The sequence below is a fragment of the Hemiscyllium ocellatum genome, chromosome 39 (genome assembly GCF_020745735.1).
Source record: "Hemiscyllium ocellatum isolate sHemOce1 chromosome 39, sHemOce1.pat.X.cur, whole genome shotgun sequence".
In the NCBI taxonomy this organism is placed as follows: domain Eukaryota; kingdom Metazoa; phylum Chordata; class Chondrichthyes; order Orectolobiformes; family Hemiscylliidae; genus Hemiscyllium; species Hemiscyllium ocellatum.
In genome coordinates, this window is record NC_083439.1 from 19,798,913 (window position 1) to 19,825,284 (window position 26,372).

General features: G+C 41.4%; 1 protein-coding gene across 1 annotated transcript in view; it reads left to right on the top strand.

Annotated features, from left to right (window-relative positions):
- Positions 1-26,372, top strand: part of LOC132834133 (NAD(P) transhydrogenase, mitochondrial-like) — a 69,937-nt gene that overhangs the window by 9,761 nt on the left and 33,804 nt on the right. The window contains exons 3-9 of the mRNA XM_060852764.1: positions 9,830-10,059; positions 12,203-12,420; positions 16,322-16,409; positions 19,362-19,450; positions 20,227-20,414; positions 23,755-23,888; positions 24,026-24,217. Of these exons, the coding sequence (XP_060708747.1) occupies positions 9,830-10,059; positions 12,203-12,420; positions 16,322-16,409; positions 19,362-19,450; positions 20,227-20,414; positions 23,755-23,888; positions 24,026-24,217 (1,139 nt within the window). The remainder of the gene's footprint in view (positions 1-9,829; positions 10,060-12,202; positions 12,421-16,321; positions 16,410-19,361; positions 19,451-20,226; positions 20,415-23,754; positions 23,889-24,025; positions 24,218-26,372) is intronic.

Here is a 26,372-nt window from a genome sequence, read left to right on the forward strand (position 1 = left end):
CTACCATTCCAGGCAACATCCTGGTAAACCTCCTCTGCACTCGTTCTAAAGCTTCCACATCCTTCCTATAGTATGGCGACCAAAACTGCACACAATACTCCAGATGAGGCCTCACCAGAGTCTTATACAACTGCAACATGACCTCAGGACTCCGGAACTCAATTCCTCTACCAATAAAGCCCAGTACACCATATGCCTTCCTCACAGCACTATTTACCTGGGTGGCAACTTTCAGAGATCTGTGTACATAGACACCAAGATCCCTCTGCTCATCCACACTACCAAGTAGCCTACCATTAGCCCAGTAATCCATCATCTTGTTATTCCTACCAAAGTGAACGACTTCGCACTTAGCTACATTGAATTCCATTTGCCACATTTCCGCCCAGCTCTGCAACTTATCTATATCCCGCTGTAACCTACCACTTCCTTCCTCACTATCCACAACTCCACCGACTTTTGTGTCATCCGCAAACTTGCTTACCCAGCTTTCAAGTCCTTCCTCTAGATCATTTATAAAGATAACAAAAAGCAATGGTCCCAAAACAGATCCTTGTGGTACACCGCTAGTAACTGCGCTCCAAGATGAACATAATCCATCAACTACTACCCTCTGTCTCCTTCCAGCCAGCCAGTTCCTAATCCAAACCTCTAATGTATCCTCAATGCCATACCTCCGAAGTTTTAGCATTAGCCTACCATGGGGAACCTTATCGAACGCCTTACTAAAATCCATATACACAACATCTACTGCTTTACCCTCATCCACTTCCTTAGTCACCTTCTCAAAGAACTCAATAAGGTTTGTGAGGCACGACCTGCCCTTCACAAAACCATGCTGGCTATCCCTGATCACGTTATTCCTACCCAGATGTTCATAAATCTTATCCCTTACCATTCTCTCTAAGACTTTGCCCACCACTGAAGTCAGACTCACTGGCCTATAGTTACTAGGGCTATCCCTACTCCCTTTCTTGAACAATGGGACCACATTCGCTATCCTCCAGTCCTCTGGTACTATTCCCGTTGACAATGACGACATAAAAATCCAGGCCAATGGCTCTGCTATCTCCTCCCTAGCTTCCCATAGGATCCTGGGGTAAATGCCATCAGGCCCAGGAGACTTATCTATATTCATCCTTTCCAATATTCCCAAAACCTCTTCCCTGCATATTTCCAGGGCATCCATTCTAATTATTTGTGATTCCATATTCACATCAGCAACAGTGTCCTGTTCCTGAGTGAATACTGATGAAAAGTACTGATTTAATGTCTCTCCAATCTCCTCCGCCTCCACACACAACTTCCCACTACTATCCTTGACTGGACCGATACCTACCCTAGTCATCCTTTTATTCTTGACATACCTATAGAAAGCCTTTGGGTTTTCCCTAATCCTACCAGCTAAAGACTTTTCATGTCCCCTTCTCGCTTCTCTTAGCTCCCTCTTTAGCTCCTTCCTGGCTACCTTATAACTCTCAATCGCCCCTACTGAACCTTCACGCCTCATCTTTACATATGCCGCCTTCTTCCCTTTCACAAGGGACTCCAATTCCTTACTAAACCACGGCTGCCTCACAAGGCCCTTTACACCATGCCTGACTGGTACATACCTATCGAGGACACGCAGTAGCTGCTCCTTGAACAATCCCCACATCTCATTAGTGTTCTTCTCTTGAAGCCTGTTTTTCCAATCCACACATCCTAAGTCATGCCTCACTGCATCATAATTTCCCTGCCCCCAGCTATAGCTCTTGCCCTGCGGCGCACGATTATCCCTCTCCATCACTAAAGTAAAAGTCACCGAGTTGTGGTCACTGTCCCCGAAGTGCTCACCTACCTCCAAGTCTAACACCTGGCCTGGTTCATTACCTAGAACCAAATCCAATATAGCCTCCCCTCTTGTTGGCCTGTCGACATATTGTGTCAGGAAACCCTCCTGCACACATTGTACAAACACCGACCCATCTAATGAACTCGAGCTATAGCTCTCCCAGTCAATATCTGGGAAGTTAAAGTCCCCCATAACAACCACCCTGCTACCTTCACTCTTTTCCTGAATCATCCTCGCAATATTATCCTCTACTTCTCTAGGACTATTAGGAGGCCTGTAGAAAACACCTAACAGGGTAAATCCCAGAACTACTTTCAGGTCACGTTCCTGAGATAACTTAAGGTTTTATGAAAAAGAGATGTCATCTCACTCACACCTTTGATGCATTGTCATTTAAGTATTGATGATTTAGAATTAACAACCCTGCACCATAAAAAGAAAAACTTTAAAGAATGTGGGATATGGACCAGGTAAATCAACATCTGGGAAAACCTAAGGAGAAGGTTTGGAATGTAATGCTATTGTAATTCAGGTGATTAAATTTGTTAATTAATAATTAAGTATTATTTATAACCTTTGTCTCCATTCCAATTGCGGTCATCTAGAATTTGTTTGGTTTTGTTGCTGGCAGCGAAACAATGACCATCAATGTCACTCCAAAATCGATTGAAGGGAGATTCGCTGCAAGCAAACATACTGGGTTTCCAGTCTTTCTGACCTTCTGCCATGGAGTTTGACGCTACTACATTTAGCGATGTAATTTGGCAAGCATTGCAAGTTTTGATCAGTACAATCAAACGTCAGTTAGAGTGGAATTTGAACTCCTCAGTATCTGGTTAGAAGTCCAACAATATAAAAGTATGAATCTGCTCCTGTAGCCATATAATTGTTTTTACAGCTATGAATTTGGTCCCGAAAGTAGAGTACAAACTCCATCATGGTAATCCCTAAAATATCAGGACACTAGAAGTACAGTTACTGAAAAATTAATCCAGAGATCTTGATTAATGATATGGTGAACAAATGATCAAATTCCACCAGGGCAGTTTGAGAATTTGAATTCATATTTTAAAAAACAGAAATAAAGAAAACTTGAAGACAAAAGTGTCTGTTAAGTTTTTGGATTGTTATTACAAATACAATGGATTCATTAAAGCCCTGTAGGCAGGAAGAGCAGTGATTAAAGGCAATGACATTGTTAAACAAAGTTCCATGTCAGTTTTCTGAAATGTCCCCACGTCATTTCATTGTATCAGAGCACTGTGTCCCCAAGTACAACTAGGTTAGGCCTTGCCAGTGACACCACCCCCCACCCCAAAACCCCAAGAGAAATGATAAATCTGGTAATTTATGGATTTACCCCAAGCGAAAATAGTTATAAATGAACCTTCCTTAACCAGTCTGACCTATATGTGATCTTAAATCTTACTTGATTCTCAGCTGTAATAGCAACTTGCAATTCTGTCGTTCTGTTACAATGGAAAAGCATTTCAAGGTGCTTACGCCTTAAGCATCTGAGACATTGCAGAATGAACTCCAAGTTAAGAAACAGATGTTAGGAGTTGTAACCCAAACCTTAGTCAAGGAAAATAAAATCAAACTACCGCAAACACTAGAAATCTGAAACAAACACAGAAAATGCTGGAGAAATTCAACAGGTTTGACAGCATCTGGGATGAGCGAAACAAAGTTAACATTTTGAGTTTAATATAAGTCTTCTTCAGATCTGGAGATTAGTTTGTGTGGAGACTGTACAGCTTGGTTTTACAGGAGCCAATGATTACAGACGGTAAGGAATGGAAGACACACCGTGAGATTATTTGAAAGATTGAATCTGGGTATGACAGACATTATTAAAGATTTTGGCAATGTTACAGATTTTGTGCTGGCACCAGAAGCTGATTCAGGGTTGAGTAGAGTGTCTTTTGCAAAGAATCTGAGCCTGTGAGTGTGATTTGGGTGGGATGTGAAGCCTGTGGCTCAGACCCAGAGATTTGTGGTGACATCCCTGAGATAATCACTTTGGTCATCCTACTGATCCTGCCTGCAGACCTTTGCAAGAGTGGATAGCAAATGATCAACCTGACCACTTGGTGATGCAGGAGAGATCAGGTTAGGATTCACCGCTGGATACGTGGGCAGTGACACACCATTTGCAGTTAATGCTATTGCGAAACAGCAAGTATTAGGGGAGGAAGTCCAGTGACAGAACCTTAGGTGCTTCAGAATTAATGGAGAAAGTGAGGTCGGCAGATGCTGGAGATCAGAGCTGAAAATGTGTTGCTGGAAAAGCGCAGCAGGTCAGGCAGCATCCAAGGAACAGGAAATTCAATGTTTCGGGCATAAGCCCTTCAGGAAGAAGGGCTTATGCCCGAAACGTCAAATTTCCTGTTCCTTGGATGCTGCCTGACCTGCTGCGCTTTTCCAGCAACACATTTTTAGCTCTGCTTCAGAATTAATGGTGTGGGAGCAGAAAGAGAAACATACCTGAGCATCTTCAGAGTAGGTTTGAATAAGTGAGAGAGGAACCAAACGAGGGTAGCTGAGCAGTGAGAGGTACTGCAGTAAGACAATGTAATTGACTGTGTAATTCTGTGGAAAAATAATGGAACACTATTAAGACCATTTAACTTCAGCTCTATGGGTAATGTTATCTGATATCTTGGTTATTTATATCTTCACAAACCCCTGGGTGACCTTTTATTTATGCTACAGCAAGCATGCCTGTTGAGGAAGAATAAATTAGCATTGTAATTGATCATTTTCTGTTGCTTTATTAAAAAGATTGGAGGGACCAGATGATACAATATGTTTCTATGCTCACACGTTGCACTCCTCCACTTCATGGAACAATCTTAACTGGGCCTACTTTGAGAAGTTACCAAATAACAGATGATCCTTCCAGTTATAAGTTCAAAAACCTTACAGGAAACAAAGTCTGAATGATTTTAAGATAAAAGAAGCCCATTTGATCTGGCTTTCGAGGACGTTTTCCTAACTTTCCTGTTACAATAATGCATTTCTGAACCAAACCCATTCTTTTTTTTTGATAGAATCCATACAGTGTGGAAACAGGCCATTCAGCCCAACAAGTCCACACCGACTCTCCAAAGAGCATCTCTCCCAGACTCAGCCCCCTGGCCTATTGCTTTAACCCTGCAATTCCCATGGCTAATCCACCTAAACCAACACATCCTTGGACATTAAGGATAATTTCCCATGGCCAATCCAACCCACCTGCACATCTTTGGACTGTGGGAGGAAACTGGAGAAAACCCATGTAGTCACAGGAAGAACGTACAAACTCAACACAAACAGTCACCCAAGGCTGGAATTGAACCCAGGTCCCTAGTGCTGCGAGGCAGCAGTGCTAACCACTGAGCCATTGTACCAGCCCAAACAGCCATTTGAATTTCTTGTCCTGATAACACACCACAACTGATCACAACTTGGCACCTGAGTAAAGAAATACCATACATCCAGACACCTGTCCTGAAATTGTTTTTATTGCACCTGCAAACCAATTGGCTTCCATGTCCCATGGCCCTGCTTTATCTGAAATAATTTATTCCAGTTTACTTCCTCTATCGTGTTGTGCTCCTCATGTATCTGAAGGGATCTTCACTTGGAGTTAAAGCCAGTCAGATTTACCCTACAGAGTCTGTTCCCCAGAGATTAGCCTCATTGTTCTGGACAACACATTCTAGGACTTGACCGGTCTCCTCTGTGTCACTGGCCAGTAACCCATGGTGGCCAGGGCTGTCGGTAACACCCCGTCTGGGACATTGCCTGATTTCACATGATCTTTCGAGGTTTTGAAACTAACTGGTTTGATTATGTAACCACCAGTGCCAGTTGCTGAGTCTCATTCATTTAAAATAATCAGCAACAAATCATTGAGCACCAAGAAAGGTGTTGAAAATGTTAGAAGGCAACAAATGCAGTAAAAAGTAACCAAAATAAAATCATTAGTTAAAGAATAATGGAATCTATAAGTTGAGATACTAGAAATAGAGCAGTAAAAGCAAAGTATACTGATACTAGGTGCAGATTTTAGCAGTTGGCAATATTATTTTAAGATTATAGCATTCTTCAGAGCAGACATTAGTCATCATTACGTTAGATTTCAGGGAGGAAAACAACGACAAAAATAGTAGATTTTCCAGGACTGCATCCTACATCTCGATGACATCTGCAAAAATATCAAATACCATGCAGGTCTCTGGGATAGTCATTTAAAATAAGCATTTGTTATTTTTACAAATGCAAATGGGCAGCCCAGAGCTCTTTCAGGTCTTGCTGAAGAGAGGTTGAGCCCCTCTGGCTGAAGCAGATCCTTCACCTCGCTCAGGTTGACTTGATGTGACAGTGACCTTTGAACCAGCAGCTTGTGAACTGGTGAGTCGTTTAAAAATTCAGGTGGAGGAGACTCCTTCCTTCCAGATGCACACAACGCCTGACTCCCACTTGAGTGATGTCCTGCCAGGCGCAGGATAGGCATAGACAGATTTTTCATCATCTTTAGACTTTTGTCAATAATCTGTAGAGTAAAATAATGGACCTTGTGAGATGCTACAGTTTAAAATACTGAGAGGGAGAAAAGCTACAAGCAAATGACTAACTTAGAAGCAAATTCTTGGATATGTGCTGATTGTAGGTTTGGATGATTCAAGACTATTTAAATGTGTTACTGACTTTGTCATTATCTAAAATATTATGCTGAGTTAGTGTTTCTATAGTTTGTTAACCAGGATGTGTGCGCTCATTCTGAATTGAGGGTATGTTTAACAAAAGCATTACCAAGTGTATTATAAACCATTTATCTAATGTTCCCATGTTGGATTGTAACTAATATTTCATTGTTAACCCTTCTATTTAGCTGTTACTTATTTACTTGTGGCCAGCATTGTTGCCCATCCCTAGTTGCCCTTGTGAAGGTAGTGGTGAGCTGCCTTCTTGAACTACTTCAGTCCACCTGCTGTAGATTGACCCACAATGCCCTTAGGGAGAGAATTCTAGGATTTTGTCCCAGGGACAATGAAGGAACAGCAATATAATTCCAAGTCAGGGTGGTGAGTGGTTTAAAAGGGAACTTGCAGCTGGTGTTCCATGTATCTGCTGCCTTTATCCATTGAATGGAAGTAGTCATGGGTTTGGAAGGTGATGTCCAAGCATCTTTGGTGGATTTCTGCAGTGCATCTTGTAGATAGTCCCCACTGCTGGCACTGAGCATTGATGGTGGAGGGAATGGATGCTTCTGGATATGATGCCAAACAAGCATTTGCTTTCTCCTGGATGGCGTCAAGCTTCTTGAATGTTATTGGAGCTGCACCCAGGTATGTGAGGAGTATTCCATCACACTCCTGACTTCTGCATTGTCAATGGTGGACAGGCATTGGGGAGTCATTGACTGACTGGCTGCAGTATTTGTGGTCTCTGACCTGCTCTTGCAGTGTTTATGTGATGGATCCAGTTGAGTTTATTGTCAATGGTAACCCCCTGGATGTTGATAGTGGGGGATTCAGTGCTGGTAGCACCATCGAATGTCAACGGGCAGTGGTTGGATTTGTCTTTTATTCAAGATGGTCATTGCTAGGGATTTGTGTGGCACAAATGGTTCAACAGCTTTTAGATCAGGAGACACCATGACATCCCTCTTTCTCTTTGTTTTTGCCTGAGCCTGTCATTGAGTCCAAACTCACTCCTTATCATATTTGCTTTATCCCCAGTTTTCTGATCCCAAATGAGGAGGCCCATCCACACACTTGCACCTCAGTGAAGCTCATGCTCTACATGATGCTGGAGTTGTTTGGCTTCTGTGTGCCAGCCTCTTTGGTCAGAAAGCCTCCCTGTATATGATGGACCCTCCTCCTGCCTACAGAAAACCCGACCACACCCCTCGCTCCGGCCTGTAAATATCTCTTTATCATTTTTAGTTGACCAATGTGACATCAGCCATATTAGTATCTCCAATCCTCTCATTCAGTCAAATTCATTTCTCTCTGTCCTTGAAGAATTCTGTTCAGCCAGGTCTTATCTAGATGTTAAACATATTAATAAGGGAAGTGCTGTTGCTGTACGGTTTAAAATAAAGACTGTGTTTACCTGGAGGTTGAACATCTGACAACTCCTGCACTTGCTATGGATTCTGACCCCCATCCATGCCCTATTCTTCACCCTTAGCTGGAGAGTTTTATTTAATTTTTGCTTCTAGCTTCAACATTTTCACATGGTCTACTTCTGACGTTCTGTTTTCTTCTGTTGACTTTGTCTCTATCCTGGAGGATAGGTTATCCATTGATATCTGCAGTGAGCCCTCTGATTTCAACAGTATGTTGATTATACTGCTTTTCTCATCACTTCCTATGAAGACTGCATTTCCTTTTTCCAGTTTCTCGCTCTGGTGCATGTGTTCACCTTCCAACCAGATTGCATTCCCTTGCCCTTGCCAACAGGGAAACTCATAGCCCCTGATGCCTCTCCTGACCTGGACTACCAGCCCTCCCCTAAGTCCAGCACCTTGCTACCTTAGACCCCCGGGACCAGTTGTTGGACACAAATATACTGCCCTGTACTGGGCCCTGCTGTCTTCATACCACCAGCTGACAGATCCTCCTCTTCCATTTCTGCTCACGTCAGTGCAGTTCCATGACTAAAAGCTCTTTTATTTCCCCTTTCCCTTTCAGCATTCCACAGAGGCTATTCTTTCCATGACACCCTTCGTCTCCTCCTCTGCCACTCCCCATCAATGCTATCCTTCCAGTACCTTCACATGCAAATACACCTCGAGTCCCAATCTACAGCTCAAGAGCGTAGGGAGAGGAAGAAGCATTACTTGCTGTAACTTGGGACTCAAGGGAAGGAAGTGATTCATTACATTTGTTCAAATCTTTCTGCTTCTGCTTGCTGAGCTTGAATGCTGGTGAGGTTAAATGCAGACTGGGTGACCAAAGTTTGATTCTGTCTGTGAGTGTGACACTGGCTTCCAACTACGATCTCTCTGTCTTTGGCCACCTTGTTGCAATGACTCTTGGTGCAAGCTAGATACAGAACACTTTACCTCCTTGCCCCTTTAGTGCCCTTTGCCATCACATTCATTTTCAGTATTTCAGACTGAGGCCTGTGATACAGACCCCAGTGATAGAGTCCATTGCTTTTGGTCTGTGACATTGCTGGATCACTAGAGCCTTCCAATCCAGTTACAGACCCCTCTTTCTCTAACTTTTTGTACTTGCTTATAGGCTTTATATCGGTCACATCTTTATATTTTGATGTGAAATCTTTGCCTTGAAATATTAACCCTATTTTCATCACGCTGCAGATATTGTAGGAATTGCTTTTGTTTCCAGAATTTTCTGTTTGTGTAGAATTTAGTTTGCATATTATATATATAATGTCACTGTTTGTTCAAAAGTGGCTAAGTGACCCAATTATTACTTTAATATATTACCATATGCTAATAAAAGTGATTGATGGAAATATTTCAGAAAACTGACTGTGCATTTTGATTAAGGTCTGCAATTGAATAGAATATTTCTGGTTCATTATGGCAACTCTTAGATGGGGCGGCATGGTGGCTCAGTGATTAGCACTGGTGTCTCACAGTGCCAGGGACCCAGGTTCAATTCCAGCCTTAGGTGACTGTGTGCAAACTCTGCAGAGACATTCTCCCTGTGTTTGTGTAGGTATCCTTTGGGTGCTGGGTTTCCTCTGGGTGCTCCGGTTTCTTCCTGTAGTCCAGAGATGTGTGAATTAGGTGGATTGGCCATGCTAAATTCCACATAATGTCCAGGGATGTGTAGGCTGGGTGGATTAGCCATGGGAAATGTGGGGTCCCAGGGATAGTGTTCCCAGGGATGGGTTTGGGTGGAATGCTTTTCAGAGGATCATGATGGGCTGAATGGCCTTACTCCACATTTTAGGGATTCTATGATTGATCTTTTGCATCACGTCTTTGATTTCTTAAAAATTGGAATTTTTTTTCTACTTCTGTAGGTGTCCGTTACAAAGATTTGGTGGTTGGGATTCCTAAAGAAATCTACAAGAACGAGAGGAGAGTGGCTGTGTCTCCTGCAGGTGTTGAAGTTCTTGTTAAGCAGGGATTTACGGTTAAAGTGGAGTCCACAGCTGGTGAAGGCGCTAAGTTCTCCGATGACCAATATCGAGAGGCTGGAGCCACTATTAATGAGACAAAAGATGTTTTTGGATCAGATATTGTTCTAAAGGTATTTATTTTATCTAGGAATGAACAACAAGGTATTTTCTGGAAGTGAGTGAAGGTAAAATCACCACAATCCTACCAGACCATAAAGCTGCTCTCTTTTTAGAGCAGGAATGATTGGTGGTGGTTAACCCTCCTTGTAGTTACCACACCTCAGGTCAAGGGATAGGCAAGGAAGGAGAGCCTTTCATGGGAAGCTCAGTCAGGACAGGAATTGTACTCCCACTGTTTGCATCACTCTGCATTGCAAACCAGCCTTCCAGCCAACTGAGCTAACATCATCTCTGAGCCCCAAGGTAATTGTGCATATAGTCAGAGAAAGAAGGAGACTTCTCGCAAATCATTTGATGGAACTAGCCCCACTGTCTGCTGAGTGTAATCTGTTAATGGTGCTTTTGTAAAATCCACTACTGTTATGACGATCAAGCGAGCAATGGCTGAGGACTGAATACTTTCAACAATATGAAGCCCACAAAAGTGTCAGGGGAACAGAGTTTGGAGTGGAGGTTCTGAAGGACTTCAAAAATCACTAAAGAGATGTGGAAGGATAAGATTGTGAAACAAATTTTTTAAATGGAGAAGGATTTTGCCTTTGAAGCACTTGAAACGTTGTGATTCAAAGCAGATATTGACTTGTGAAGAGGGCTTTGATCTAATTTTGGTAAATTCTTAAAAGTAATATAAAGGAGGATAATATGTTGTAGTTAACAGAATATGACCAATGTAATAATAACTGAACATCCTATTCAGTCACACTGGTGCCCCTCACTCCAAAAAAGACAACTTTTTACTGTTATGAATAATCATTGAACCATTAAATTTAATTAGCTTTGTATGAAAGTCAAGACCAATATCCAAAATAGTTTGTATAGAACCTTGACACTACTTGATTATTGTAATCAACATGATAGAGCATTTAAATTCAAAACAACAATGTGAATTACAAGATCAGTCAAATTTAATCAACTTAAAGCAAACTATTAAAATGTTTATAGCTCTAAAATTACATGTCCGAACAAAAAGAAATTATCAATAAGAGGAAAATTGAACAAGAAACCAGTTCCAAATTCAGGAAAAAAGTTCCCTCCTGGTGAAGCTGACCTGATAATATCTTGTCTGAACCTAAGGTCGATCTGTTTCTTCCTGGGAAATCTGCCTTCCCAATTTGAAATGTTTTCTTAAAGCAAGTAGCTTATAGTTCAAAGGCACCGTGAAATTAACTGTCCATTCATGCCACTGGCAGGAGCTTTTTGGTATTGGATTGTCATGCAGCAGAAAAGGAGACATTTAATTTTAAAAACGTCAGAAGAAATTTCGGTTAAAACTACCATTTTCTGCTGTAAAATGAGGTGCAGTAGGTGCATTCATTCCCCATTAAACTTCTCGGTTTCATGTTACCTCTTAGTTGAATACTTCAAGGAAGTAATTTTAAAATAAAGTTCTTAGTTAGCCAGATTGCTGAGCCCAGTCCCAATTCGAACTCTAACACAAACTCAGTGCTGATACTTCGGTGCTGAAGAAGTGATGTGCTGTTGGAGATGGTGTTATTTGGATCAGTTAACCTGAGACCCCATCCACCTCTCAGATGAACATAATCTTTGGGCATTAGAAGAGGAAGAGACCACTCCTGAAGTCCTGACCAGAATTTGTCCCTCGAATAATATTACCAAGAGTGGATGACCCAGGTGTTGTTCCTTTTGCGGTATATGGAATTGACTGCCATGGTTCCTCCATTAAAACTGTGACTGCATTTCAAAAGTACTTCATTTGACTGCAAAGGGCTTTGAGACATCTGATACTATGAAAGATGAAATCTAAATGCAAATCTTTTGTTTTACAAGCGAGACCTCAACGTTATGGAGCTATTGGAGTGGAATTCCAGTGTATCCAAATCCCAATTGTAACAAAATTTCTCCGTTGTTATTTGGATCCCTCCCTTGAAATTGGCTCAATAGATAAGACACTCCCTTACAAAGTGCCATAGCTATTCCTTTACATGTAAATGGTATCTATATAAAAGTTGCCTTTAAACGCCTTAAAGCGTGATGTCATTGTCGTTCCTAATAGCGTTTCCATGTGATGAAATATTTGTTACTTCAGCAGTATTCGTAAGAGCTATTTATATCTGTTTATAATTTTTCTTGCAGGTCAGGGCTCCGAGCTTCAATAACACGTTGGGAGCACATGAAGCAGACCTACTAAAGGAGAGGGCTACTCTTATCAGTTTCATCTATCCAGCCCAAAACCCTGACCTCATGAGTAAACTTGCTCAGCGCAAGGCCTCAGTCCTGGCGATGGACCAGGTCCCTCGAGTTACTATAGCTCAGGGATATGATGCTCTCAGTTCCATGGCTAACATAGCAGGGTATAGCAAATATTTTGTTTTAAATTGATGTTGGGGTTTAAATGTGTTTTTAAAACTATTGGAATGCTTTACTTGTTATAATTACATTGTTTGTCAGTTAGACTTTTCATTGACTAGGAGGTTTGAGGGTATGAGTGGTCAAGTTGAGGCCACAGTCAGATCTGCCATGATCCTATTGAATAGTGGAGCAGGATTGAGGGCCCAAATGGCCTACTTTTTTTTAATGTTCTACTGTAATCCCATTAACTCAAGTGCTGTAGTGCTTGGACTCCAACAGATTCCAAATTGGAACAAAAAGACAAGGGAGCACTTGCATATGTTGAGGCAGCCAGAGAGCTACAGATTGACCTAGAGGAAACTTGCCATTGACAGAATTATAGTAGGATTTGGATATGAGCATTAGAGGTATAGTTAGTAAGTTTGCGGATGACACCAAAATTGGAGATGTAGTGGACAGCGAAGAAGGTTACCTCCGAGTACGACAGCATCTTGATCAGATGGAGCAATGGGCTGAGGAGTGACCGATGGAGTTTAATTCGGATAAATGCGAGGTGCTGCATTTTGGGAAAGCAAATCTTAGCCGGACATATACACTTAATGGTAAGATCCTAGGGAGTGTTGCTGAACAAAGAGACCTTGGAGTGCAGGTTCTTAGTTCATTGAAAGTGGAGTCACAGGTAGATAGGATAGTGAAGAAAGCATTTGGTATGCTTTCCTTTATTGGTCAGAGGATTGAGTACAGGAGTTGGGAGGTTGTGTTGTGGCTGTACAGAACATCGGTTAGGTCACTTTTGGAATATTGCGTGCAATTCTGGTCTCCTTCCTATCATACAGATGTTGTGAAACTTGACAGGGTTCAGAAAAGATTTACAAGGATGTTGCCAGGTTTGGAGGAAGTTTGTGCGAAGATTTGTAGCTCGGGTGCTCGTTGTTGTGGTTCTGTTCGCCGAGCTGGAAGTTTTTGTTGCAAACGTTTCGTCCCCTGGCTAGGCGACATCATCAGTGCTTTGGAGCCTCCTGCGAAGCGCTTCTTTGATGTTTCTTCCGTATTTATAGTGGTCTGTCCTTCCCGCTTCCTGTTGTCAATTTCAGCCGTCTGCTGTAGTGGTTGGTATATTGGGTCCAGGTCGATGTGTTTGTTGATGGAGTTTGTGGATGAATGCCATGCCTCTAGGAATTCCCTGGCTGTTCTGTCTGGCTTGCCCTATGATAGTGGTGTTGTCCCAGTCGAATTCATGTTGCTTGTTGTCTGTGTGTGTGGCTACTAGGGATAGCTGGTCGTGTCATTTCGTGGCTAGTTGATGTTCATGTATGCGGATTGTTAGCTGTCTTCCTGTTTGTCCTATATAGTGTTTTGTGCAGTCCTTGCATGGTATTTTGTACACTACATTAGTTTTGCTCATGTTGGGTATCGGGTCCTTCGTTCTAGTGAGTTGTTGTCTGAGCGTGGCTGTTGGTTTGTGTGCTGTTATGAGTCCTAAGGGTCGCAGTAGTCTGGCTGTCAGTTCAGAAACGCTCCTGATGTATGGTAGTGTGGCTAGTCCTTTGGGTTGTGGCATGTCCTCGTTCCGTGGTCTTTCTCTTAGGCATCTGTTGATGAAGTTGCGCGGGTATCCGTTTTTGGCGAATACCTTGTATAGGTGTTCCTCTTCTTCTTTTTGCAGTTCTGGTGTACTGCAGTGTGTTGTTGCCCTTTTTGAATAGTGTCCTGATGTAGCTTCGTTTGTGTGTGTTGGGGTGGTTACTTTCATAGTTTAGGACTTGGTCTGTGTGTATTGTTTTCCTGTATACCCTTGTGGTGAATTCTCCGTTCGGTGTTCTCTGTACTGTCACGTCTAGGAATGGGAGTTGGCTATCCTTTTTTTCTTCTCTCGTGAATCGGATTCCTGCGAGTGTGGCGTTGATGATCCGGTGTGTTTTTTCTATTTCCGTGTTTTTAATGATTACAAACGTGTCATCGACATATCTGACCCAAAGTTTGGGTTGAATTTGTGGTAGGACTGTTTGTTCTAACCTTTGCATAACTGCCTCTGCTATGAGTCCCGAGATTGGTGATCCCATGGGTGTGCCGTTGCTTTGTTCGTATATCTGGTTGTTGAATGTGGAGTCTGTAGTGAGGCAGCACTACACACTTCAAAAACTTCCAGCTCGGCGAACAGAACCACAACAGGTTTGGAGGATTTGAGCTATAGGGAGAGGTTGAATAGGCTGACGCTGTTTTCCCTGGAGCGTCGGAGGATGAGGGATGACCACAAAAAGTTTGTGAAATCATGAGGGGGGTTGATAGGATAAATAAACAAGGTCTTTTCCCTGGGTCGGGGGAGTCCAGAACTAGAGGGCATAGGTTCAGGGTGAGAGGGGAAAGATATAAAAGGCCCCTAACGGGCAACTTTTTCACGCAAATGATGGTGTGCATATGAAATGAGCTGTCAGAGGAAGTGGTGGAGGCTGGTACAGTTGCAACACTTAAAAGGCATATGGATGGGAAAGGTTTGGAGGGATATGGGCCGGGTGCTGCCAGGTGAAACTAGATTGGGTTGGGATATCTGGTCAGCATGGACAAGTTGGACTGAAGGGTCTGTTTCTGTGCTGTACATCTCTAAGACTCTAGAGGAAATTGAAGCAATGTGGACTTTAAGGGGTTAGTTGTAAATATGTCATTGCACCATAGAGATGTACAGCATAGAAACAGACCCATATGTCCAACTTGTCCATGCCGACCAGATATCCTAAATTAATCCAGTCCACTTTGCCAACATTTGGCCCATATCCCTTTAAACCCATCTTATTCATTTACCCATCCTGATGTCTTTTAAATGTTGTACCAGCCGCCACCATTTTGTCTGGCAGTACTCAGTAAATGGTGATGAATTAATTAGAGAAAAGCTGACAAGATGCGGAATAGTAACAATTGGCTTGGTAGTTTACCATGTCAATACAAAGAATAAAAGCAACAGAAAGCTGAGTTCTGTGCGGGTGGATGTAAAAGATCCTAATTTGAAGCAGAGCTCTGGAGTTACACTATTGTTCTGTGTAATATATTTCTCTTAATCAAACTCACAAAAGCAGGTCATCTGGTCATTATCTTTTTGTTTCTTGTGCATAAAATTAGCTATTGCTTTCTAAAACACAACTATGGCTACACTTCTTTGCCTGTGGAGAATGATCACTGAGATTTTCCACATTCTCTGCCCATGCTAATAAAAAGGTAAAGTCACCCTGCTCTTACCGTATCTTGAGAGAGACATCTGGTGATGGTTTTAACCTGCGGATGTTCATGCCTCTGCTGAAGTGAGGGGTTAAGCAGGAGAATCATTCATGGCAACTTTTGTCCATGCGATGGTTCACACAATGAGTGAAACTTGGGAGAATCTTTACAACTAGCAACATTGCAAGCAAAAATGATTTGCCTGTCTGTCGAATTTTGCATTGACTATTACAGTTTATTTTAAATAATTTGTATATTGTTGGGTTGCAAAATGTCACCATAAGAATAAGGAATGATAGTGTTGACCAATGGTAGCTGAGCCGTTGATTGTCTTGGCTTTCATCTTTGGAATTCTTTCACTAAATCCTTCCACCTTCACTTCTCTTTTTCTCGCTCTTTCATACTTTTAAAAACATTGATGTACAAAGTTGGTCATTTCCCTACCTACTGCAGACTTTTTGTGAGTTGGGCGGTGGGTCTGGGCGGGATGCTCTTCAGAGGATCCATGTGAACTCAATGGGCCAAATGTCCTACTTCCACACTGTAGGGATTCCATCCTTCTATGCATTCAGCAACTGTCCCTCTGTAAAGCTTCTTAGTGATGCTAGATAAATGCATTCTGTTGTTAGTGTCTTACTAACCCTTGTCATTTCCTAAGAATGTTTTCAAATACTTGTTGTTATCTTTTCCCAGGTATAAGTCTGTTGTCCTGGCAGCTAACCATTTTGGCAGATTCTTCACTGGTCAGATAACAGCTGCTGGAAAAGTACCTCCTGCAAAGGTAAACGTTGTTCAACAAATACTGCTCTGGAATTTACAATTTTAGTGCAACCACTATATAATGTTGTAGCATTGTTGCACAATTCCAGTCCTGCTTTACATTATCCCACTGCCTTATAGAATCCATTTGAATTCCTACAGAATTAGACTTCAGTATGTCCAAGACATTTTGATTTTGACCCAACTGCTTTGTTCTTGAGTTAATGGAAGGAAGATTTGTAGTAAATATCATGGCTAAATACAGATGTACTGTGGGCAGCTTGTATGCAAAATGTTACAAACACATCAGGATGAAGATTTAAGCAGCTGGACCCTGTGGTGAGATAATGTTAACCATCCGATTAGCTACATGTGTAAAAGCAGGGTCAAAGAAATGTACAGCATGGAAAAACACCCTTTGGTCCAACTCATCAGATATCCTAAAATAATCTACTCCCATTTGGCCTATTTCTATCTTAAACCATATATCCATCCAGATGCCTTTTATTAAATGTTGTAATTGTATCAGCCTCTGCCATCTCCTCTAACAGCTCACTCCATAGACACACCACCCTCTGTGAAAAGGTTACCCACGGTCCTTTTTAAATCTTCCCCTCTCACCTTAAACCTATACCCTCTAGTTTTGGACACCCTTACCCTGGAAAAAAGACATTGGCTATTTACCCTATCCATGTCCCTTATAATTTTATAAATCTCTATAAGGTCACCCCTCAGCCTCCAACGCTCCAGGGAAAATAGCCCCAGCCTATTTAACCTCTCCCTCCAATCCTGACAACATCCTTGTAAATCTTTTCTGAACCCTTTCAAATTTCACAACATTTTTCCGATAGGAAGGAAGACAACTTTGCAATTGCCTTCTTTGAGATAGTGTCAGATATTTACTGACTTCCTCCAGATAAAGGAAAATGAAAGACATACTGAAACTCCTAATGTCTAATATTGGCATCATTTCTGGTTGCATATGTAAGGAATAACCAATCCTTCAGACGTTAGCAGACCCACTACACACCTTCAACATATTACATTTTAAATTCTGGAACATTTCTAGACAGATTGTGTAGGTTCTGTTGGAGGTTAGAAGAATGAGCAGTGACCTGATTGAAATATATAAGATACTTAGGGGATTTGACAGGGTGGATACCGCAAGAATATCTCTTTGCATGGGAGAGACTAGAACTAGGCAAAACTGTTTAAAGCTTGAAGCACACTCCCATTTAAGAACAAAATTAGAATTGTTTTATTCCTTTGTTATTCAGTGGAATTCTGTTTGCCAGAGAGCAGGTGGGGGGAGGCGGGGAGCGCAGGGTAATTGAATATTTTTAAGGCTGAGGTTAGATCCTTGATTAACAAGTGGATCAAAGATTATAGAAGGCAGACAGGAAATTAGGGTAGAGACGATAGTTTGATTAGCCATGATCTTATTGAATGGTAAACCAGCTCAAAGGGCTGCATGACCTATGGGTTCCTAAATCCTGTTTGTTTAGATTAGATTAGATTCCCAAATGTGTGGGAACAGGCCTTTCGACCCAACAAGTCCACACCAACCCTCCAAACAGAAATGCACCCAGACCCAATACTCTCTGACTAATGCACCTAACACTACGGGCAATTTAGAATGACCAATTCACCTGACCTGCACATCTTTGGACTGTGGGAGGAAGCCAGAGCACCTGAAGGAAACCCACACAGACACTGGGAGAACGTGCAAACTCCACACAAACAGTTGCCCAACGCCGGAATCGAACCCGGGTCCCTGGTGTTGTGCAAGTGCTAATCACAGAGCCACCGTTTTTGCATTTATTTACAGAATTTATATTATTATTTATCTCAATTGATGACTTTAAGGGCACATTTTAGGGTTTCTATTCTTTGCGCAACATAATTGTTATTTTGATGATATGTCATTGCAGTTTTCAGAACAGCTTTGCTTTTCCCACTTCCCTAGTAGATTTAATATTCCAACTGAAGTGGATTATAAACATCAACTCTTTGTGGGACAATATGTACTGAATTTATCAACCAGTTGGTAGCAACAGCCATGGCAAAATCGTGCTTATGATAATAAGGGTAAAATGGTTAAAGAGATACGTTGTCAGTTATTTTCTTTTGAGCAGACCTTGGACTTCTGCCTCTATAGTTCGATTATTGAGTAAAAGCATGTTAGGGAATCTGGATGATATCCACCTCCCCTTATTGTGAAGGAATCTTCTCCCCCCCCCCCCCCCCCGCCCCCCCACTAAAAGATGTTGTACACTGAATACTGAACAAACCCCTTACAATTACTGAGCAGTTTTTGGGAATTTTGTTTTTGTGAATGTTTACCATACTGAATGTTTCAAGGCTAAAATGCAGTTAATAATTTTATGATTTCCATTCCTCCAGAAGTATTAATTCAGTTATCAGAGAAAGTTGGCTTAAATTATTTTATGATGTACTACATGTTTTATTGCAGTGTAACATTGTAATCTGAGCATTACGCTGTTGCTGCAATGGCTAAGTTTTTTTTTAAAAAGAAGCTGTCCAATTTGTGTAATTTTCCTGCCTTTTCTCCAAATTGCTTCCCACTTAATAGCTAATTGTGAATATTATTTACACTGGTTTATGGAAGAGCAGCCCAAAAATTATACTGATGCACAATCCTGTGTAAATAGACTTTTGTTTTCCAATTTACTTCATTCCATCCCGTTCATATTTTTGAACATTATCTCCTGTCTACCTCCTCTTCTTAATGACGAAGCTCCAGTTCCTTTAATCATTTCTCATAGCTGAAGCCTTTCCCCTCTAGACTATTCTGAGTGAATCTGTCATGGGCTCTTTTTGAGGCCTGAGTATCTTGCCTAATGAAGAATACCCCAAAATGGAAGCCACAGTAAACATTAGTTTTAACCATTGTAATTATGAATGGTTTTCTATAATTTCTCGACTTCACTCACCTTAATGTCTTGCACGCTAGGTACTGGTTATTGGTGGAGGTGTGGCTGGTTTAGCTGCCGCTGGTGCTGCAAAATCGATGGGAGCCATAGTCCGTGGTTTTGACACGAGGTAATATTGCTTTTGCTGCATGCAAGTATGTTAAATATTCTGCCCCCTTTGCCTATAAAATGGAAAAAGAAGATCAAGAAAACTGTAAAACGATGGTAGGGATATTTTGGTTATTGACGATAGGACATTGGAATCTCAATCTTCAGAGGAAGATGTTAATTAAAACTAAACGACCATTGAACGTTTCATCAAAGGTTATTAGGATCCACTTATGGATCTCTCTTCCAATGCAGAGTTTTTCTTTTTAGCAGCGTTGATTGGAGAATTGAATGCAGAGGTTAACGTGTTCTATCTGTAATACTATCTAAATTGGGAACAGGGTGAGCGCCACATAATTTATCCCCTTTCAAAAGAAAAGTTTAAAAAAAAATGTTGATTAAATGTCCAAATTGAACAAGTGGAACTAATTAGGATATTGTTAGATTTAAATGTTGGCTGTGAGGGAATTTAAAAGCAATGCTGCTGCATTTAATCAACATTTTTTAAAAAACTTCTTTCTTTTGAAAGGGGATAAATTATATAGTGCTCACCCTGTTTCCAATTTAGTTAGTATTGTAGGTGAAGCACGTTAACCTCTGCAGTCAATTCTCCAATCAATGCTGCTATTAAAGAGAGCTGAGATGGACAAGCTTTATGAAGTTACTGGAAGGCCTCATCAATGAATTATGACTAATGTTCCAACCAGCTTGGAAGCTGGCCTTTTACAGAAAAGGTGCCCAAACTCTGCTGTATAGGCAATCATCAAAGACAAATTATCATGTATAATTCTTCTCTAGAGCTGCAGCGTTGGAACAGTTTAAATCGTTTGGAGCAGAGCCCCTTCAAGTTGATGTGGAGGAGTCAGGAGAAGGAACTGGGGGATATGCTAAAGAGATGTCAAAGGAGTTTATTGAAGCTGAAATGGCACTGTTTGCCAAACAGTGTAAGGAAGTGGATATTCTCATTAGTACTGCTCTGATCCCAGGTGAGTGATGACAGTCTTGAAGCTCAATGTTTTTTCAAAATCACTTTGTCATTTTATTTGCAAAATCTCCAAATTTTCCAAAAGATGCATTTTGGCCTTTTTACAACAGAAGGAAAAAAACACAGCCAGTTTTATTTTTTCCCATGATTATAGTCTCAGCTTTTTGGTCTGCAAAAAAAAGTTTTGGAATGGGATAAAGCATAAAATAAGCTGAAAATGTGTTGCTGGAAAAGCGCAGCAGATCAGGCAGCATCCAAGGAACAGGAAATTCGACGAAGGGCTTATGCCCGAAACGTCGAATCTCCTGTTCCTTGGATGCTGCCCGACCTGCTGCGCTTTTCCAGCAACACATTTTCAGCTCAGATCTGCAGACCTCACTTTCTCCCTAAAGCATAAAATAAGGCAGGATTTAACCAGTATGGGCTGGGAACAGCTGCTGGAGGGTAAATCTACAGTAGAACAGTGAGACATGTTCAAAAAGCTACTGGGGGTGGAGGACAGACCCACCATTTTCCTTTTCTGGTGAAATGTAGCAGCAACAAACCCAGAGAGCCTTGGATGTCTTGCAATAGTCAAGACTGGATTACAAGAAAAGAGAGAGAGGTGTAACAGGAATGAAGTGAGCAAAACAACAGAGGCCCTGGAGAAGTGTAGAAAGTGCAAGGAGAATGTTTAAAAAAAAAACTGATTAGGAAAGCAAAGAGGTGAAAAGATGCTGGCAGGCAAGATTAGGGTGAATCCCAAGATATTCTACAAATATACCAGCAAAAGAGTAAGGCATATTGGTGACCACGGAGACGATGTGTGCTTGAAACTGGAGGACATTGGTAGAATGTTAAATAAGTACTTTAATCAGGATGAGAAGGACTCAGATACAGAATTTCAGAAGATAGAGTCCTTTTCATTACAAGAGTTAGGAAGGCATGTTGAGGTTGTACAGGACATTGGTGAGGACTCTTCTGGAGTCCTATGTCCAGTTCTGGTCACCCTGTTATAGGAAGGGTATTATTAAGCTGGAGAAGGTTCAGAAGAGATTTACCAGTCATTTGCCGGGTATGGAAGGTTTGAGCTATAAAAAAATGGCTGGATAGTTTGGGACTTTTTTCACTGGAGCGTACGAGGTTGAGAGGTGACTTTATAGAATAATGAGGGGTATAGGTAGGGTCTTCTTCCTAGGATGAAGGAATTATAGACGGGGGACACATTTTTACGGTGAGAGGAAGGAAATTTTAAAAAGGATCAGTGTGGTAAAAGTTTCACACTGAGAATGGGTCGCTTGTTGAATGAACTTCCTGAGAAAGTGGAGGATTTGGGTGCAGTTACGACATTTAAAAGATATTCTGATCAGTACATGGATAGGAAAGGTTTTGAGAGATGTGGGCAAATAACAGGCAGATGGGATCAGTTAAGGTTGGGGTTATGTTCTGTTTGGACTGGAGGATCTGTTTCCGTGCTGTATGACTATGACGTTCTGAAGCAGATTGACGTAAAAAGTGAAGACCTTTCAGCTGATTTAAAAGTGGGAAATTTCCAGGTCCAGACGAGTTATATCCCAAGCTGCTGTGAGACGAGGGAGGAATTTTTTTTTAAATTGCCTGAGGGCTGGTGCCAAAGCTTTGCTAGTGGGATTCCTCTTTATAAGAACGATGGTGAAGAGAGACCGGGGAACTATTGACCAATGAATCTAACATCAGTGATAGAGAAGCTATTGTAGAAAATAATGAAGCTGAAAATGTGTTGCTGGAAAAGCACAGCCGGTCAGGCAGCATCCAAGGAACAGGAAATTCGATGTTTCGGGCATAAGCCCTTCATCAGGAATCATCAGGCTTATGCCCGAAACGTCGAATTTCCTGTTCCTTGGATGCTGCCTGACCTGCTGTGCTTTTCCAGCAACACATTTTCAGCTCTGATCTCCAGCATCTACAGACCTCACTTTCTCTTAGAAAGTAATGAAGGAGAACATTAACCTCTATTTTCAGAGGCAAACTTTGATTAAGGAGAGTCATCATGGTTTTGTCAGAGGGAAGTCATAGTAGTAAAGAAAGATTTTTTTTTAAATGCCAGAAGATTACATATTTTATCAAGATGGTGGAGAGAGTTCATGTCCTAAAGTTGCTGAACTCACTGTTGAGACCAGAAAGCTGCATCGTGCCTAAATGGAAAGTACTTCCAGCTTGTGTTGGGCTGCGCTCAAAGCAGGGAGAGTAGACATGGGTGCCACAGTAGATATAGTGTATCTGGATTTCCATAAGGTACAACATAATAGACTAATGGACAAGATTAAAGCATGCAAACCATCCAAGTTCCTGGCTTTTACTATCTAGAAAGATGCAGATGCATAGTGAAACCATCACCTACAAGTTACCCTCCAAGCCACTCACCATCGTGTCTTGGAACTTTTATCACTTTTCCCTCACTGTCACTGAATCAAAATTTTGGAAGTTGCTTGCTAATGACACTGTTCCTGTGCCACCATGGATTCAACAGTTTGAGAGGGCAGCTGACCACCATCTTCTCGAGGGCAGTTAGGGATTGGCAATGCTGTAAATGGTGGCCACATCCTTTAAGGGATTGTTTTTAAAATGCAAAAACAGGCTTAGCAGCCGAATAAATGGCTAGTTGGTTGAAAGAAGAAGAAGATAAAAGTAGCTATTCAAAACAACAAAGATTACAATGATCTTTACAACGACAAAATACTATGGATGCTGAAAATCTGAAGCAAAAATTGTAAATGCTCAGCATATCAGTTGATATCTTTGGAGAGAGAAACAGTTCGCATTTCACATCAGTGATCATTTGGCTGGATAAAGCCAGTTTGATGAAAGCTGCACCTATTCTAATTTCCTCATCCATTTGTCTAAATTCACTACTGACAAAATTGTCTCTTTCTGTTAAAATTCAATGCCTCATTGATGAAGTACCTTTTTTACAACCCAGTTGTCTCGATGTACACTTTAGAAATAGGTAAATGAATAAGATACCATTGAGCTGCCCAAACTAAGTTTTAAGGATCACAGCAGGGAGTTTCCCTTTGAAGTTGATGTGTAATAAGGAGAAGAAAGAATATTGAATATTGTAAAGGAAATAAGATTACCCATTTCCTTAAATAAAACAGAATTTTGTTGCTTTGAGCTAACTTACTGCAGTATGTACTGTATATTCAAATAGATGAAAGCAATATATTAAAGTTATAGATTTCACAAGAGCATGATTTCTGCGAACTTTATAAAGTAGAAAGAAGTCGTCTTAAAATGTGTAATGTTTATAATGTTGAGTATGGAATATCAATGAGTAAAGGCAAAATAAACTTATACTAATATTATAAACCTTGTTTTTGCAGGAAAACGGGCTCCAATTCTGATCACTCAAGAGATGGTGGAATCAATGAAGGATGGCTCAGTTGTCGTGGATTTAGCTGCTGAAGCTGGTGGAAATATTGCCACAACAAAACCTGAAGAAATTTATGTACATAAGGTTGGTAAAAGATTTGCAAAAGTTGCATTTTTGTTTTTGTTTACATTTTAAGGTTTTTTTAAAATAAAGGTTACAATCTAATATTATCTTTGTAAATGTCAGCTCGTTTTTGTTAACACTCTCGTCTGATCTGTTAGGGTGTGACCCACATCGGCTATACAGATTTACCAAGCAGAATGGCTACACAGGCCAGTAGCCTGTACTCCAATAACATTTTAAAGCTGCTGAAGGCAATCAGTCCTGACAAGGAATACTTTCACTTTGAGCCCAAGGATGAATTTGGCTACGGAACAGTTGATCACGTTATCCGAGGCACTTTGGTCATGCAGGTGCGTGTTGTGATTCGTTAATCTGATTCCGATTAGTGTGAAAGGCTTACCATCGGATTTGAGTAAGCAAGTGAAGAAGATTTAAAACTTCATGTTACGTAATGTGAAAATGCTGAACTGCACTTCAATTTTGTAATCTTTAAAGAAAAAGTATGAAGTGCAATCAGGCTGCGCACAGTCAGTGGAGGAATGTTAAATGGATTGCTGAAATCGTAGGACATATTTTCCCTGAGGTTTTTCTGCTGATTAAATGAGGCTAACAAGGAGCAGCAACATCATTGCATTCCTGGCAATTGCGGCTGCGTTTGCTCAGATTTAATAACTACCTTCCCACCTGAATACTATTTGAATCCAGATTTCTCTCAAAAAAAGGGACAGCAAGTGTAAAATCAGGAGGGATAATTACTAGTTAATTATCACTGTACTGGAGAAAGAGGAAATGTGAAGCTTGAAATTAAAAAAAGTGCTAACCAATATGAAGATGAGAATTTTGGTGAGTTGAACCATATGGATTGTTTAAGGTTTTGCACTCTCGACCTTTGCATCCTTTCTGACCCCGTTGCCACAAATCACGTACAAAGAAGAACAAAGAACAATACAGCCCTCCAACCCTCGTCAACACATTTTACCCTTCCATGTTAAAACTCTCTCCCCTTACAGAATCCATCTCCTTCTATTCCCTTCCTATTCATGTGTTTGTCTAGGTGCTTCTTGAATGTTGCTTTTGAGTCTGCTTCCAGCACCACCTCTGGCAGTGTGTTCCAGGCACTCACCACCCTTTGTGGAAAAGAAAATTGCCTCTCGCATCACTTTTAAGTTCCTTCCCTGGCACCTTTGAACACATACAGCAGAGGTCCTGGCACTGATCCCTTGGAACATCATTGGTCACTACCCTCGATTCCAAAAAGCATCCTTCCACCGACTCCCTCTGTCTCCTATGGCTAAGCCAGTTCTGTATCCATCGTTCCAGCACATCCCATGCCATGTGACTTCACCTTTTTGGTCCCTTATAGCAGACTGGTACTTGTCAAAGGCTTTATTGAACTCCGTGTAGACAACATCAACCACTTTTCCCTCATCAATCATCTTTGTCGTCACCTCAAAAAACTCGATCAAGTTAGTGAGGAATGACCTCACCCCGCACAAAACCCATGCTGTCTCTCGCTAATAAATCCATTTGCTTCTAAATGCATATAGATCTTGTTCCTGAGAATTTTCCAATAATTTCCCTAATAATGATGTGAGACTCATAGGCCTGTTATTTCCTGGATTATCCCCATATCCTTCTTAAACAATGGAACAACACTGGCTATTCTCCAGTCCTCTGGGACCTCACCTGTTGCCAGAGAGGATATAAAGATGTCTGTCAATGCTCCAGTAACTTGTTCCCTTGCCTCCCTCAATATTTATCTACCTTAATACTTTTTAAGATGAACAACACCTCTTCCTTTTTAATAACGACTTGGCTCAGAAATGTGATACTCCCTTCCCTGAGATCATCCTCTACCAATTCCTTCCCTTTGGTTAATACCAACACAAAGCGTATACTTTCCCCCAGAAACATTAGCTGCTTTTGTCCCTGCATCCACTGCTGAAGCTCTCACCTTTAGAACTGGCAATTCTAGTGTTCAGCTGGCTAGCTTGTCTCTTAGCTGCACCTGACACAATTCTGGTTTCTGTAACCTAACATTTATCAAGCTGTTCTCAAGGGTATACACAGGCTCAAAGTTCACCTCTGCTTAGAGTTTTTATAAAATTCATTTTTGCCATCAAAATAGTTCATAGTTTCTTCATTGCTGTGACCTCATTCGGCCCTATAACCTGCCAAGAGCCTTGGGATCTTCAGACTCTGACCTCTTGCACTGCCCTGTGCTTGCTGTGCTACACCGTTACTGGCAATGTTATCAAAGAGAAAGCGAGGGCTGCAGATGCTGGAGATCACAGTCGCAAAGCGTGGTGCTGGAAACGCACAGCAGGTCAGGCAGCATCTGAGGAGCAGGAGAGTCGAAATTTTGGGCATGAGCCCTTCATCAGGAATGTGGCTGGGCAGGAGGGAGGTGCTGAGAGATAAATACGAAGGTGGGAGTGGGGCTTGGGGAAGGTTGCTGGGAAGGTGTGGGTAGATGCAGGTGGGGGTGATGTTGATTGGTCAGAG